This window comes from Silene latifolia, chromosome 8, assembly GCF_048544455.1.
Source record: "Silene latifolia isolate original U9 population chromosome 8, ASM4854445v1, whole genome shotgun sequence".
Classification (NCBI taxonomy): domain Eukaryota; kingdom Viridiplantae; phylum Streptophyta; class Magnoliopsida; order Caryophyllales; family Caryophyllaceae; genus Silene; species Silene latifolia.
Genome location: NC_133533.1, coordinates 102,227,155 through 102,245,813, shown reverse-complemented (window position 1 = coordinate 102,245,813; position 18,659 = coordinate 102,227,155). Strand labels below are relative to the sequence as shown.

Genomic DNA, 18,659 nt, shown 5'->3' with positions numbered 1-18,659 from the left:
TTGCATGTTCCACGTATCTTTTTTATATCTTTCCGAGATTCACTTCCAAAGAGTCTCCGAAACCCTATTCCTTCACGTGATTAGTATAAATAGGAGCTTTCGTTCCTCATATTTCTCATGCGAGTGTCCGCCCTTCTCTTCTCCCTTTCCATTCTAGACTTCGTTCTTACTAATTGGCGCCTACGTGCTTAGACTTCCGACCACGTAAGCTCGGATCTTTCCGGGTACCAGCCTCTCCGTTGCATGACCGACCAATTTGACCAACTACACCAATAATCAACTTAAATTAATCAATCGTTTTCCTCTTACGAGGGCACTTTCCTTGCATTCGCGTCGAGCATTCACTAATCGATATTCTTAGTCCTTCTCGTTTCGTCAACATGTAAGTCTGAGGGTGCATAATCCTCTTTTATTTATCATATTTACTTTATCGCATCACCATTGTAAGATTTATGTCGAAAACACCATTAAAACCGATTTCTAAAACCGTGCTTTAAAACTCTGTTTTTACGGATTTCCGATGAGACACGTCGAGAAAAGACGCAAGAATCGCCGCGCCTCTTCGAAGGAGCGCAGATCCCCGCCGCGCCTCTTCGTGAGGGGCCGCCGAGCTTCTCGCTTCTTTTCTTCTTCCTCGTCCTCTGTAATTCGTTTCTTTTTATTTGTTATTTGTTCGTCCGATAATTCTTTGATATAATCGTCACTGATAATCACATGTATATTGTATCGCATAATTCATCATTCATTAATATGTTTTAATTGTCTCAAATCTGGCTTAAATCCTAAATAATTCATATTTACGGGTTTTCGTCATTAAATTCAAACCCGGATTTTAGAGATTCGATTTGTTCATATTGAGTTTCTGGAATTCCTCATTGATATAGTTTTCATCTGTTTATTCGTATGTTCTTCGCATATTCGTTGTATATCCGTCATATTTACCCTAATTGACTTATTTCAATAGAGGACTCATTAATGTTTTCATCATTCTTCCATGTAATTAATTAGTAATTAATCAGTTTGCATCGTCTCATCCATGTTTATCGCCTTCATGACCATCATTGACATGTAATTAACCTGTTAATCACTTCCATCCGAGTCAAATAATTTAATCGATCCTTAAAATTAACAATTAACATTAACGATTTGCAGTTCCGGCTTCACAGCCAGAACTCACCCTTGGAACAGACGCAAGAATCGCCGCGCCTCTTCCGAGGGGGCGCGTCTCTCTCTTGCGCTGTTCCAGGATTATTTCTGTCCCTGAACTCCGTTTCTGCCTTGACCTAGTTTAATTAGTCTATGTATTAACTGACTATTATCCGTAATATCACGCTAATGCCTGTTCGTTATTTTATTTCATTCTTTTATTCGTTTTCTCAAATTATCCGTTTTAAAGGTATTTTCGACATAAATCGCCTATCTCGATGTAATTAATGTAATTTCCATTATTGTAATTTATAGTTATTGTATTACTTTTATTGTTTGTATGTTTCCATATGTAAATCAACATTAAATCCAACTTCGACCCAATTGTATGCCAAATTACGTGTCAACCGACTTAGTTAATTCTCACATGCTAGGATTAAAACTTGGATGTTGCATTGCATGCATATAGCCGACGATATATCAAGTACGAATAACTTCCCTAATCATTAGTAGAGGCCGATATCGAGGCGGGCGGGATTAGGTGTTCGATCAAAAGAGCTTCCTAATACGTACCCTCACCCCTTACTCCAGATCTCCGTGAGCACCCGTGTTCATTGGCATCCACGAGAGTCATTCTAGACATAGAATGCTAAGGGTAACGATTGCTTAGTGTTCATGTCACTACTTTGTGTCTTGACATGACACGAGGTATTCGAACGGTTCCAATTTCCCATAAAAATTGGTGGCGACTCCTTACAAAATGCAAACGCTTGTTTTTCCGACCTTCACCAAGCGCCCCCGTGGGCGGCCCGCTGTCCACACAGACAAAATACCATAACCAATAACTTTAGAATTTCTGTAAATACTGAAACCAGAATTCGAAAAATTAAAGGTAAATCCAAACGGTACAAGCCTTGAAACTGAAATTAAATTCCGAGCAAAATTCGGAACATAAAATGTCTTTTCCAAAACCAAAACAAAACCACTACTCAAAACTAAACTGCATGTCCCTACGACCTCCACGTTCGAGCCTATCTGGTTTCCTGAATAGATAGAGCTTTCACTTGCCACTGGTTTCCGCAGGTTTGTCATACCCTGCAAGGTATTCGAAACATGGATTGTAGTACCAGAGTCAATCCACCAAGTATTATGAATAATATTAACCATATTATATTCATAACAAACAAACGCATGAAAATTACCTTTCTTTTTAAGCCAAGCCGTGAACTTTATGCAGTCTTTCTTCATATGTCCCTTCTTTTTACAGAAGAAACATGATGACTCCTTCTTAATGGTCGGCTCAACAGATATCTTACCCTTTCCCTTATCCTTATGGTGACCTTTCTTAGCACTAGATGATTCTTTATTAGTACTAGTGGTTAGGTTCACCTTTTCGCCCTCCTCCAACAACAACCTCCCCTCCTCTTGAACACACATGGTCATTAATTCATTAAGATACCATTTATCCTTATGTGTATTGTAAGAGATCTTAAATGGGGCATATTTTTCTGGGAGAGAACACAAAATGAAATGTACCGGGAAAGAGTCAGACATAGTAACTTCCAATACCTTAAGTTGGGCTGCAATATCCCTCATGCGCATGATGAAATCACGCACTCCATTAGTGGCATTGAGCTTCAAAGAAGTAAATTTCATAATTAAGGTGCTTTCCAGAGCCTTATCAGAAGTTTCGAACTGCTCATCTATTGCTTTAATAAGGTCTCGGACTTTAGTATGCTGCTCGACGGAACCTCGGATACTAGCACACAATTTTGTCTTTATGAACATAGTGCAAATATAGTTTGATTTCTCCCACTTTTCACGATGATCTACTTCATCTGGTGTGCTAGTTTCCTTTATCTTAGCCGGTTCATCATGTTGTATAGCATAATCAAAACGCGTGAATCCTAAATGCAATAGAACTCTTTCCTTCCACACCTTAAAATTATCACCAGTTAATTCAGGAACGTCTATTTTGATATCATAGGAACTTCCAGGTAAACTTGCTGCAAATTTTAAATTACATGCTTAGTAACAAAAATGAGACTTAACTTTATCACAACTTACCAATGTAAATTATGCTCATATAAATCTAGTGACATAAACTTGCCTGTGGGCTAAAGTCTACTCAAATTAGATGCATAAAAAATTAAACTTTATGATGAAACTATCAAATTATATTCATTTCTCAACTCCTGTGGGTATATTAAGAAACATAATTCAATATAACATCCTAATTAATTATACAAATATAATAAGATTCCTGTGGGTAAGTCTCATCGCATTACGTACAATTAATTACAATAAAATGTCTAGTTTTCACATGCGATTTCGTATAAAATTTAATCAATTAGAGATGCTGTGGCTACTCCCTAACTAATAAATTTAAAATCACTTGACATTTAAAAAACTTTAATCTATATAACAAGACTTAATATATATAGGATACTGAAGGAGGAAGGCATAAACATGGTCGACATGTGAACTGAATATAAGCAAATACACCCAAAATCATAGTGTATATACAAGACATATTAAGCATGCCTGACAATAATAAATAGACATGGACCATAAAATATAAAAAGAAGTACCACTTTCTCTACTTTATTTAATTGTGCAGAAGGTTTATAAATTGACCAAAAACCACAAGTTCTCGTAAAATACATACCAAAGTAATGAATAGTTATTGTCCAAAGAAAAGATCTCTAAAGAAACACAAATGAGTATTACTCAATATAAGTCAACTTCATATTCCTACCTTAAGTAAAAAGTAAAAAGGTAGTGGGGTACATCACAAAGTATAGCCACACAATTATAAAGCAACAAAAATTGGCACAGTAGAGAACCATATGCAGTGCGCAAAAATCAATAAATGTGAAGTCAAAGTCACAAGTTTAAAAGGTAATAACAAACCAACAAAACATGTTGCAGAGAGCACATGCGAGACATGCGAGTACTGTAGATTTATAAAGCATACACTATTATTATAAAAATACTTCTTTATATATGACTCTTGGTTTATACTTTATAGACATCAAGTATCCAGCAGTGCACTTTACAACACAATATAAGCGTTTCTTCAAAACAAAACAGAAACAAAACAGACGACATAAAAGGGAAAAACCTTCATCCCTTACCTCCGTTAAAACCAAAAAAAACCCAGAACAGACATGAACACAAAATTTTTCCAGATTTTAATGATAAAGACGGAAACTCATTACAAACAAACAAGGCAATAAACGATTATCAGAAGAAATCCTAGAATCCGACAGAAAAACGAGAACGTCAAATCATCACATTTCAATCGACGGAAAAACAACAAGCAAGACAGAGGCGATTTCTCGCTCTGATACCAAATGTAAGATATTTAATCTTCTATATGCATGTTTAATTACTTAAATAAACATACAATAAACTAAATTGCGGAAGCGATAAATAAATAGATCGAGAATTAAAACCTCCAGCCATTGCTTATCGGTATTCCTGAACAGCTTCTAAACCCGAATAAAGAAATAAACCCGTTTCCGTCTTTCCGATAACTCGTCTGTGTGTCCGCACGTCTGTCTCTTCTTTCTCTGATTTCGGTTCCGAACCCTCCTTCTCACTGATTTAGATGGTGTATATTTTCTTAAGGGATAGTAGGTTTGGTGACCGTGTCAATCATAAATTATGATGTATTTATACTGATTTTTCCATCAAAAATCAGTTGCATAAACATGGAGAGTGGAGTGGTGGTCAACTGAAGTAAGGGAGACAAAATAGGGCAGTTTTTGTCATGGTTTTGACTGCCAGATTAAATGGGCCATATAATTAGACTTTGATTAACTGAATTAGTAATATAATTAATATTATTTACTTAATATAAATAAAAGTCTAACACCGGTAGTTCCCCAAGGATAACACTATAGTCTCCACGCAGTTTCGCCCACTCGGAACTGTGAGACTTGGAACGATATTATAAACAGTACCCAAAAATTTATTAGAATTGAACAACAGAGAAAAAGAGAGGAGAAGAGTGATTTCGATGTATATAAACTGGAGATGAGTTGCTCTATTTATAGCAAAAATAGAGCAACAGATGAGCAAAAACTGCTCCGCATAATCAGAGGTCAAAAGACGTGATTAGTGGAGAATAATCAGCTCCTTATACGCCCACTAACAGTCTTATTGGACTGATTCTCATAATAGTTGGTTACACAGCCCACTTCCCACTCAAAAGCCCAAAACGGTAAAATGGGGCCTTTGGCCCACACCGCAGGTGCTCTACCCAAACCCGAGCCCGAGCTCGAGCCGGGCCAGGCCGGCGCGCGCGCGCGTGTGTGTTTGGGCCCATACCCACAGGCCCAACACTCACCACAAAAGCCTCGTTGGACCAATCTCTTAACCCATCAGTCATTGGTAGCAATATAAACATCACAAAAGAGGAGTTTCCCACCGATGTGGGACAAACTCTCACAACAAAAATGACTTTGTTGCTTTTCAATGCATCACTGCCAACAATCTCCCACTGATGGTGAAGAAAAGAACTAAGAAAAACTGGGTAAAAGAAGGATTGGATACTTAGGTATCAATATCTTTTGATTTGAATTGATACTTTAGTGCAATGAGGAAACAACTTACTTACAGCGAGAGAATATCTTGCGATTTGAATTCCTAGCTGAGCTTCGGTCGATACCCCCCACAACACATATCATACCTTCAGATTAAGATCGTTCCGCGAAAGTGCAACGCGCTCTTTTACAATTATGCGTTTACCTCGGTACTAATAGATGTGTTCAGAAGACTTCTCATAGTCTAATGATCGTTACACCTACATGGGTGACTCAAGTGCTTCTCAATAGCACTTCTCACATGAGTCATTAAGGACCAAGGTCCAACCTGGTGTATGATTCATCAAGTGCGTCTCAAAAGCACCACCATAAAGGCTATGAATCATACAACGCCATAGGAATAGAAGCTTTAGACCTCGTCAAGTCTCACTCTTGACCTAAGGACTTAAGCCCCATTCCCCTCGACGTATCAATGACTAGTCTCCTAGCCAGCCCTTTAGTAAAGGGATCAGCAAGATTGTTTTCAGACTTCAAATAGTCCAAAGCAATCACTCCGTTGTCTTGGAGTTGTCTAATTGCAGCGTGCCTTATTCGAATGTGTCTCTTCATTGAATTGTAGACATTATTCTTTGCAACACCAATAGCAGCCTGCGAGTCACAGTGCAGGGAGACCGGTGTTAGCCGTCCGCCCCATACTGGTATATCAGCTAAAAGGTTTCTCAACCATTCACCTCTTATCCCGCCAACTCAAGAGCTATGAACTCAGATTCCATGGTAGAGCGTGCGATACAAGTTTGTTTAGAAGACTTCCACGATATAGCACCTCCACCCATGGTAAAGACATAACCACTAGTAGAATGCATCTCATCGTTATCGTTAACCCGCCGTTCGCATCACAATATCCCTCTAACACAGCAAGAAATTTACTATAATGCAAACATAAGTCAACTGTTCCTTTTAGGTATTTTAGTAAACGACGAAGAGTAGTCCAGTGTTCATTACTAGGGTTATGTGTATAACGACTCAGTCTACTAACTGCATAAGCAATATCTGGTCGAGTACAGTTCATTAAAAACATCACACTACCTAGGATTTTAGCATACTCTTCTTGGGAAACACTCTTGCCCAAGTTTTTACACAAGTGTACACTAGGATCATAAGGTGTTCTAGCAGGCACATCATCAAAGCAGTTAAACTTTCTCAACACTTTTTCAACATAATGAGATTGACTTAGACAGATTCCATTGGGGTTTCGGATGACCTTAACTCCTAGGATCACATCGCCTCCCTAAGTCCTTCATCTTAAATTGTGATGACAAAAAAACTTTTGTTCTAATTATGACCTCCAAATTATTACCAAGTATTAACATGTCATCAACATATAGGCATATAATTACACAATCAGATCCCATCATTTTTTAATAAACACATGAATCAGAATTGTTAACCACATACCCATTATTTATCAAAGTGTTGTTAAATTTCTCATACCACTATTTAGGTGCTTGTTTCAGTCCATAAAGTGACTTGTTCAGTTTACACACTTTACTCTCTTGACCCTCAATCACAAAACCTTCAGGTTGAGACATATAGATCTCTTCCCTTAGTTCACCATTCAAAAAGACAGTTTAACATCCATCCGATGTATAACAAGGTTATGAATAGCAAATAAGGCGATAAGAGTCCTAATAGTCGAAATTTTGGTCACATGAGAGTAAGTATCAAAATAATCAATACCCTTCTTTTGTGTAAAGCCTCTAACTACAAGTATAGCTTTGAACCTCTCTATTGTACCGTCAGGTCTCATTTTCTTTTTAAAGATCCATTTACTCGTAATGGGTTTACTACCTTTAGGTAAATCAGTCAACTCCCAAGTCTGATTTGACACAATAGAGTCAAGTTCACTTTTAATAGCATCTTTCCAAAAATTAGCATCAATGGATTTCATTGCCTCACTATAGGTTTTTGGGTCATCTTCTATTAAAAACCCGAAACAAACTCATCACTAGCACAAACAAGTGTATCCAAGTTCGCATAAACATAGTTGTATCATAATCATCACCAAAGTTCCTTGGGCATCTAGGTCTTTTACTTCTTCTAGGTTCAGCAGAAACATCAATAGAAGTGCTAGCACTAGCATGTGAAGACAAATCAGGAGATGCAACAGATAAACTAGGAGATGGTACAACAGTTTTCTGAAAAGGAAAAACATGCTCAAAAAATTCTACATCTCTAGCCTCAGATATAGAGCGGTCACTTAAAGACATAAATCTATAAGCAGAGCTATTTTGAGCATAATCTATAAACACACAATCATAGGTCTTGGGTCCAACGGTAGGTCTCCTAAAATCAGGTAAACCCACTTTAGCCAAACACCCCCATACCCTAAGGAAGCTCAGGTTAGGAGGATAGCCCTTCCAAATCTCGTAGGGTGTCTTGTCAATTTTCTTATGAGGTACACGGTTAAAAATGTGACAAGCTGAAAGAATTGCTTCTCCCCACATATCGTCAGATAGGCCAGAACTTAAAAGCATAGCATTCATCATTTCTTTTAAGGTTCTATTTTTACGTTCAGCTACACCATTGGATTGGGGTAAGTAAGGTGGACTAGTCTCATGTATTAAACCGTTTGCAGCACAAAAGTCAGCTAGATAACTGGATTTATACTCACCGCCTCTATCAGACCTAACCCTTTTAATTTTTCTGTCAAGTTGGTTCTCAACTTCATTCTTAAAGTTTATAAAAGATTGTTCTGCTTCATCTTTAGTTTTAAGCAAATAGACACGGGTGTATCTAGAACAGTCATCTATAAACGTAACATAATAATTCTTGCCACCTCTACTTGCAACATTTTTGAAGTCAGCTAGGTCGGTGTGAATTAACTCAAGAAGACTCGTGTTCCTAGTAGTCACAGGTTTACTAGGCTTCTTTGTAAACTTAGCCTCAACACAGCTAGCACATTTAGAGAATTCTTGACTCGTCAAACTCGGAATTAAACTCATAGTTCTAAGTTTTTTAATGTAATCCACATTCACATGACCTAACCTACCATGCCAAACATCAATAGACTCAACGATATAAGCAGAAGAAGATGCAATATTATTAATAGCAGAATCAGTGTTTAATACAAAAAGACCCCCAGAAAGATAACCCTTGCCCACAAATTCCCCATTACGCAACATTACCACCTTGTCAGCCTCAAAAACAAGTTTCAAACCAGCTTTGTTTAACAAGACACCAGACACAAAGTTTCGACGCAATGAGGGTACAAATAAAACATTACTGAGAGCAAGTGTTTTCCCCGAGGTGAGTTTGAGAAAGATCTTGCCTTTGCTTGTGATCTTTGCAGATGAAGAATTACCCATGTAGACGCATTCCCCATCAAAGAACTTCCTCGAACTCAAAAATAAACCCCTATCGGCAGACAGAGGTGTCTCGAAGCTCCGATATCAAGACCCATTCAACAACATTACCCACCATATTAGCTTCCACAACCACAAATTGCAATAACATCATCAACAAAGAACATTGGCCTCAAAGCAGATTTCTTCTCGAACATTGGTAGGCTTTGTGCCCAAGTTTTCCACAGACATAGCAGACAATAGAACCCTTAGCAGCTTTCTGGATCTTAGGAACCGGTTTGGTATGCTTCCCTGGACCATTCTTCTTAGCAGGACCCTGGTTCTTACCCTGACCAACCTTGGCCTTACCCTTACCCTTATATTTCTCAAAGATTAGACGGACCACCGGACTCAACCAGATTAGCTTTAACAAAGAAAGAATAAAGAGAATCAAATCACGATTGACTAGCGGGAAGGTCTTTGAGGCGATTAGCCTCCTCGGTCCTCATATGTCCTATAAGTTCTTTAAGGGACAGGTCTTTCTTTTTGTGCTTAAGTTGGTTTCGGTAATGAGACCAGGAGGGAGGGAATTTCTCTAGCAGAACATTAGCTATAAAGATATCATCAAGTTTCATGCCTTCATTCACAACATCAGCACGTAGGTTTTCATAGACATGGACTTGATCCATGATAGGTTTCCCGTCAGCCATTTGAAATCCCAACCATTTTCCCACAACATACTTCTTTTTCCCCGCATCATCAGCCCCATACTTAGTTTCTAAAGACTCCCAAAAGTCTGCAAATAAGTCGAACAGGGTGTTTGTCATATTATTCAAAATGTGCCACCTAGCAGTTTTGTTGTCCTTGACAAATTTTGCAATATCCTCTTCATTGGACTTAACATCTTTAGCAGCAGGAGGGGTCGTCTCAACATCAGTAAGGGTGATAGGTTTAGGCGGGTCAATAAATAAAACATAATCAATTTCTAACTGCTCAAAATACATCAATAATTTCTGGGACCAACGCTTATAATTATGACCATCTAACGACTCCAGATTCGCCAATTCAGGAACAATTTTCGAAATGACAGACATGGTTACAGCAACAGAAATAGTTTTCAAATTGTAGGAAAAATAATTGTAGTAACCAGAGGAGAGTAGAAATACCAGACGAATAGAAGCGATCAGAAATTCGAATCACAATAATAAGTAGTGCCGTGGTAGAAGCCACTGCCTTGAAAACTATTTGCCCGGTACGACCGTGGTGGCGATCAGCTAGTGCCGGTAGTTCCCCAAGGATAACACTATAGTCTCCACGCAGTTTCGCCCACTCGGATCTGTGAGACTTGGAACGATATTATAAACAGTACCTAGAAATTTATTAGAATTGAACAACAGAGAAAAAGAGAGGAGAAGAGTGATTTCGATGTATATAAACTGGAGATGAGTTGCTTTATTTATAGCAAAAATAGAGCAACAGATGAGCAAAAAGAGAGGTCTTTCTTTTTGTGCTTAAGTTGGTTTCGGTAATGAGACCAGGAGGGAGGGAATTTATCTAGCAGAACATTAGCTATAAAGATATCATCAAGTTTCATGCCTTCATTCACAACATCAGCACATAGGTTTTCATAGACATGGACTTGATCCATGATAGGTTTCCCGCCAGCCATTTGAAATCCCAACCATTTTCCCACAACATACTTCTTTTTCCCCCATACTTAGTTTCTAAAGACTCCCAAATAAACTTAGCAGACTTATTCACAACAAATAAGTCGAACAGGGTGTTTGTCATATTATTCAAAATGTGCCACCTAGCAGTTTTGTTGTCCTTGACAAATTTTGCAATATCCTCTTCATTGGACTTAACATCTTTAGCAGCAGGAGGGGTCGTCTCAACATCAGTAGGTGTGATAGGTTTAGGCGGGTCAATAAATAAAACATAATCAATTTCTAACTGCTCAAAATACATCAATAATTTCTGGGACCAACGCTTATAATTATGACCATCTAACGACTCCAGATTCGCCAATTCAGGAACAATTTTCGAAATGACAGACATGGTTACAAAGAATGTAAATAGTTTTCAAATTGTAGGAAAAATAATTGCAAAGAACTGGAGGAGAGTAGAAATACCACTTAATAGAAGCGATCAGAAATTCGAATCACAATAATAAGTAGTGCCGTGGTAGAAGCCACGCCTTGAAAACTATTTGCCCACGACCGTGGTGGCGATCGCCTAGTGTCGGTAGTTCCCCAGGATAACACTATAGTCTCCACGCAGCTTTCGCCCACTCGGAACTCGTGAGACTTGGAACGATATTATAAACAAGACTTAAATTTATTAGAATTGAACAACAGAGAAAAAGAGAGGAGAAGAGTGATTTCGATGTATATAAACTGGAGATGAGTTGCTCTATTTATGGCAAAAATAGAGCAACAGATGAGCAAAAACTGCTCCACATAATTCAGAGGTCAAATGGGGCCTTTGGCCTGCACCGCAGGTACTCTACCCAAACCCGAGCTCAAGCTCAAGCTCGAGCCGGACCAAGCCGGACGTGTGTTTGGGCCCATACCCACAGGCCCATCACTCACCACAAAATCCTCCATGAACAATTTTCGAAATGACAGACATGGTTACAGCAACAGAAATAGTTTTCAAATTGTAGGAAAAATAATTGCAGTAACCAGAGGAGAGTAGAAATACCAGACGAATAGAAGCGATCAGAAATTCGAATCACAATAATAAGTAGTGCCGTGGTAGAAGCCACTGCCTTGAAAACTATTTGCCCGGTACGACCGTGGTGGCGATCGCCTAGTGCCGGTAGTTCCCAAGGATAACACTATAGTCTCCACGCAGCTTTCGCCCACTCGAATCGTGAGACTTGGAACGATATTATAAACAAGACTTAAATTTATTAGAATTGAACAACAGAGAAAAAGAGAGGAGAAGAGTGATTTCGATGTATATAAACTGGAGATGAGTTGCTCTATTTATGGCAAAAATAGAGCAACAGATGAGCAAAAACTGCTCCACATAATTCAGAGGTCAAATGGGGCCTTTGGCCTGCACCGCAGGTACTCTACCCAAACCCGAGCTCAAGCTCAAGCTCGAGCCGGACCAAGCCGGACGTGTGTTTGGGCCCATACCCACAGGCCCATCACTCACCACAAAATCCTCCATGAACAATTTTCGAAATGACAGACATGGTTACAGCAAGAATGTAAATAGTTTTCAAATTGTAGGAAAAATAATTGCAGAAGAACTGAGGAGAGTAGAAATACCAGGCATTTAATAGAAGCGATCGTAAATTCAATCACAATAATAAGTAGTGCCGTGGTAGAAGCCACGCCTTGAAAACTATTTGCCCTAACGACCGTGGTGGCGATCGCCTAGTGCGGTAGTTCCCCAAGGATAACACTATAGTCTCCACGCAGCCGCCCACTTAACGGAGTGAGACTTGGAACGATATTATAAACAGTACCCAGACTTAAATTTATTAGAATTGAACAACAGAGAAAAAGAGAGGAGAAGAGTGATTTCGATGTATATAAACTGGAGATGAGTTGCTCTATTTATGGCAAAAATAGAGCAACAGATGAGCAAAAACTGCTCCACATAATTCAGAGGTCAAATGGGGCCCCTTTGGCCTGCACCGCAGGTACTCTACCCAAACCCGAGCTCAAGCTCAAGCTCGAGCCGGACCAGGCCGGACGTGTGTTTAGGCCCATACCCACAGGCCCATCACTCACCACAAAATCCTCCATGGACTTGGAACGATATTATAAACAGTACCCAGAAATTTATTAGAATTGAACAACAGAGAAAAAGAGAGGAGAAGAGTGATTTCGATGTATATAAACTGGAGATGAGTTGCTCTATTTATGGCAAAAATAGAGCAACAGATGAGCAAAAACTGCTCCACATAATTCAGAGGTCAAATGGGGCCCCTTTGGCCTGCACCGCAGGTACTCTACCCAAACCCGAGCTCAAGCTCAAGCTCGAGCCGGACCAGGCCGGACGTGTGTTTGGGCCCATACCCACAGGCCCATCACTCACCACAAAATCCTCCATGGACCAATCTCTTAACCCATTAGTCATTGGTAGCAATATAAACATCACAAAAGAGGAGTTTCCCACCGATGTGGGACAAACTCTCACAACAAAACTGACTTTGTTGCTTTTCAATGCATCACTGCCAACAATACAAACTTTTATATATGGAATTAAACTCACTTTTCTTTAACAAATGCTCCCAAACATTTCCAAGTATTCAATTTATTCATATACTCCGTAATATTATTAAGTTAGCAACATATGCTTGGATCGTTTTATTAGTCAAAGCGAAAATATTTATATTCAGTCAAACCTGCATATACTAGACTAGTAGACTTAAATTTGACCCAATTTCTAAACCTATGTACTTACACAAGCCCCGTTCAGCCCAATAGGGCATTATTCTCACCCAAACATACCCCTAACGACATTTAACAAAGCAGCTCATTATCCATAATAATATTTTATGAATAACGGCCTCATTCAGCCCATACCAAGGGTATTTGGTTAGGAGGTTTAGAATAAATTCTAGTCATTTTAGTGTTTAGTTAAGACATTTTGAAATGAAATTAAAATTCATTAACCTCTTAGAATCTCATATTCATCTCCTCCTTAAATTTCTAACTCCATTCCCCATCTATACAATTCTAGAGTGAACCAAACAATAATTAACATGTATGAGGTTCTAAATCTATTCCCTCGTGGCATCTCATTCCATTTCAATCCATTCCGATCTATTGAACCAAACGCCCCTAAGTGTTTGGTTCACTTAACAAAAGTATACTTAACGAAAGTATAAGATATATGTTTAGGCCTTGTTCTTTTGGACTTAATTTCAGCTTATTTTAATTCAGTTCGGATTTATTCTGTTCAGTTCATCTCTTTCCAATTAACTCTTACTTAAATTATGTTCAGCTCCATTCAGTTTAATTCAATTCAGTCCAGTTAATTTTAGTTCCGCTCTTTTTATCGAAAAGAACAGGACTTTAGAATGAACTAAACTAATATTATGTGTTTGTTTGACAAAACACAAAAGTTTTATACCCATATTTTAAACCCATGAGAAAATTGATTTCTATGAATATCAATTATAAAAAAAAAATAAAAAAAAAATAAAGGCTTGTAGTAAATGAAATATTTTATATAATTATTTGATAAATCTTTATTTATGATTTATAGTAATATGTTAAATATTGTATTTTAAAATTATGCGACTTTAATTAAATTTAATGTCATACCACCCAAAATTGAAACAAACACAATATAACGAATCAAGTTCCAATCGACCAATTTCATACTACCCAAGTATAATTCCGATACGACTATGCTCATGCATATAATAAACCCAAATCCCCAACATGCTAGAACTAAGACCAATTCAAATAATCATAGGTCAAGCTGTATGTGGACTTGGAAAACGGGCCGATTGGATGCGGTGCGAGTCAGGTTAACTATCAAGTCATTTCGAGTTTGACATTGTTTAGGTCATATCGGATCAGGTAGGCTTATTTTGGGTTTGAGACATTTTCGAGCCAGTTATTATGAAGTTGGATAATGGGTAGTGTTGGGCCTTGTTTTGTTGAACTTAAAAGTCACTCCTTGTAAGTTCAACCTTTATAAGTTAAGTCAGAAAAATCCAGTTCCTATAAGTCCAGTTCAAAAAAGGTATGCTCGTTTTAGTTCAATTCAATTGAAACTCATTTTTCTATAAGTTTAGCTAGACCTGGCAAAAACTGACTCAATCCCAAACCGACCCGCACCTGAATTGAGAACCTGAATCCGAATCAGCCTGAAACCCAAATTGACCCGAAGTTATTGAACTCAACCCGAATGTTTGTTATCGGAAACTGATTCTTATCCCCAAATAACTTGAAAACAACCAACCCGAAAATGATCTGAACCTGACTTGGCTCGAATTCTTGCAAACTCGAACAATCTGGATCCGATTGACCCGACCCGAACAAGACTCGATTGACTTGTTTGATAGGTCTAAGTTCATTTCCTATGTCGCTTAAGAAAAGTTATGCTCCTAAATAAAATGAAGTCCAAAAAAGCGAAGACTTAGACCTGACAAACACGGGTTGAAGTTAGTTAGCCAGAAAAGTTACCAATGTCTAAAATTGTACAATGTAGAAACGTCTTTGATAGCATAATCTCAAATATAATTCAATCTCAACAAAACTCTTCCCAAATATAAGTTTGTTACTCCCCCTATTCAAATCCGAGTACTTAAAGAGGTTAATTTAAGTTTGTTACTCCCCCTATTCATCCCACCATCTTTAAGAGGTTAATTTCGACTTAATGACGCACTTAAACATGAATCAAGGAAGTAAAAACATTGACGGACTAGGAAGACATAGTTGGCAACATCACTAATAAATGCAGGTTGTACTATAAGTAGGCCCATTTCCGGTTTAGTAATCAAAATGAAAGGTACAATGAACACAACAAATACTGCGGGGAAGTGGCAATAAAGCTTATACGTTTGCCAAGACTACGCGCAAATTAAATTTCGTCTTTTCTATTAGTGCAATCTAGCCCCATTAGTTATGCTTGATGTGCAATTAAACCCAATTGTATATACTCCGGTAAATTTCTTGCCGGAAAAAATAAAATGGCACCGGAAACATGAATAGGATTAATCAAATAATTAAAAAAAGAAGAGGAAAACAGTGAATCTTGTTTATCTCCTCCATCATTTCTTATTTCTTACTGTATTTTTTATTTTTATCTCCTAAGTTATTATCTTCCATCATTATTAGATTAACAGCCATGTATTACGAAAATAATACTCCGTAATTAAAATTAACTTAAAGCAAGACTGTAATAGATTACTATAAAATATGTACCTGAATTTTCCCCGATTTTATTTTTCAGTTTCTGATGGATACTTGGTACTTGATAGACTTTTTATTACTAAATAATGAATGACATATAGGAATGAATTGGTAAGATTCTGAGAGGAAAAAAACAAAAAAAAAATAGTGAAAGATGGTGATTCATGAATTGGTAAGATTCTGAGAGGAAAAGAAAAAACGGCAATGACAGTGGTGAGTCCCTAAAATCAAGTGGTTTCCTTTTTTTTTTTTGATTAATCCTATTCATGTTTCCTAGGCTTATTTTATTTTTTCCGGCAAGAAATTACCGGAGTATAGACAATTGGGTTTAATTGCACATCAAGCATAACTAATGGGGCCAAATTGCACTAATAGAAAGACTTGGGGTTAATTTGCACATAGTGCCAAACGTATGGGGCTTATTTGCCACTTCCCCGACAAATACGCCTGCGCAACAACCCACTCCCTTGTTGGGCAAATATTGCCCCACTTTTTTCAATTATTGGCTTATTCACACAACACTCTTAGATTCACCTATCTTACAAATCGTTTTCACAACTACAGCTAATTTATTGCCTGTATGTTTGGGCATCTCTCCCTCATAACACCAACCTAACGCTTTGGGCATTATATACATTTGTTTTTTTTTGCGCAAAATGGGGACGGGTGTCCTTCAGTTTTAACATTTGCCTGAAATACCCAAAATTTTGATCCGAAAAATGTTAAAAAGTCATAACTCGTGTTTACGAGATCGGAATGTGACGGTATTGTGTCTTCAAGAGCACAATACCTTTTTTTTTATAAAGATAGAATAAAATTGGCCGTCGCTATCTTTTTATTGAGTACTCGTATTAGGTTTGTATTGTGTAAAGTCTCAAGTCTCGAATGTTTTTGATAACCAGGACGTAGTATGAAATTGAAATAGGATAGGATGCAAGTATTATTGAATCGAATGGTTTATGTATAATCGGCTTTATATTTGTAAGTTTTTTTTTTTTTTTTTTTATGTGAGTAAGTTTAATAATTAACCGATAACTCATAAAGTTCACAAATTCTCATTATAGACGGACACTATCCGTCTATACGTATAGACGGATACCATTTTCCCTCACAAAATACGCATTTGCCATAAAGTGGAAAGCACATGGGGGTGCCCCACCTTATCCCCCTACCCATTTTATTAGAGGTCTTTACTCGTCTGTTCGCCCCACCCGTCTATACCAAGACCTATTGCATAAAGTTATCTAAGAGATCGACAGATAGCTCATCCTCCGATTATGTACGAGATACTCCTATTATCAAAGCCTTTGATTAAATTTGTCACTTTTATTTATGTTGATCTTGGTAATGGTTTTTACAAACTAAAATGTTTATTTTGTATAGCATTTTACAATCCCCAATTTCTATTTACTTACAATTAAAACTCGCATTAGTGCCTAATTTTAGTGGCCCAAAGAAATCGGCATTTGCAAATGAGGATGTACTCACTCAATTAGCCATCTGGCCTGTCGGTGTGTTTACGCATTTAAAGTCTAAACAATGACACTTTGTCACTTTCTCTTATGTTTTCTTCATAACAAAAAAAAAAAAAAAAAAAAAAAGGAAAAAGGAAAAGAAAAAAAACAACCGATGCCCAAAAGGAAAAGAACAGTAGCCAACCTCCGCCTCACCAATGCTTTAAACTCTTACGCATTGTTAACAATCTGTTTTGTCTTCTCCGCCCGCTAAATAAGCGGGCAGAAACAAAGGATTTTTGGAAAAATACAAAGGTCCAGCTCACTAATCTGTCTCAAACCCGCTAACCCGCATGTCCGTGGCCAGAAATTTAATGTCAGCCCAGCCCAAGTCCGCATTTGGCCACCTCTATCACAAGCCTATGACCATATGTCCCAGAGAAACTTCTTATTGTTAAAATACTGCTGTATTTTAATTATAATTATTATCTCTCTTCATCGTATGTAATTATCCAATAAGGTTATAATGATTAGCTATTGTTTATTTAACTATTAATTTTTAATATTCAATCATACTATTCATTTTCATATGATCGATTTTAGAAGTTATCGTGATTATGAGAAAATATTGACTCCAAGTTGACATAATTGACTACCAATATCAACAACGAACAATATTCTTAAATATTACGTAATGTAATGAAGTATATAACCGATTAACCGGATACAAAATATGGGACATACGAAGTTATCATGATTATGGGACATACGAAGTATAAATTACAATAAATCTTTAGCTTGATCTAGTGGTAAAAACCGAAGTCCAATAACCGATCACCATAGCCCTTATTATATTACCTTTGCTACTCATTTCACACAAAATGTCATCGAAATTAATTGCATTTCGACTAATAAAACCACACCTAAATTATGCAAAATTTGTAGGAACAGTTGTCCAATCTAGGTCTTAATTAATGTCGTTCTGTAAGGCAGTTCTACATGTTCACACACTTAAGAACTACTAGTAACAAAGAACACGCTGTAGAGGCAAAAAACCTAGGTAAACTCAAGAAAGAATGTACCCAACAACGGTAAATGAATTAAGAACTCACATGTATCCCAAAAATGTACAAAAACGATTGGAATGAACAAAGTATAGTTTTAAGACTTCGCGAATTAACACTTGCTTCTTTTACTTAAAAGATGAAATAAAATGGTGAGATAACAAATGGAATAATTTTTCTTTGCTTATGAAAAAGGAGGCGTGAAAAAAGGTAT

The 18,659-nt window shown here is 37.5% G+C and overlaps 1 protein-coding gene across 1 annotated transcript; it reads right to left on the bottom strand.

The window, feature by feature from the left end:
- Window positions 1–2,110: 2,110 nt before the first annotated feature.
- Window positions 2,111–9,358, bottom strand: LOC141595607 (uncharacterized). The gene is made up of 4 exons (XM_074415570.1): window positions 9,224–9,358; window positions 5,482–5,653; window positions 2,349–3,152; window positions 2,111–2,241 (listed from the first exon to the last, which is right to left on the bottom strand). Exons 1-4 carry the CDS (start codon window positions 9,356–9,358, stop codon window positions 2,207–2,209), a joined length of 1,146 nt encoding a protein of 381 aa, XP_074271671.1. The 3' UTR covers window positions 2,111–2,206.
- Window positions 9,359–18,659: the final 9,301 nt, after the last annotated feature.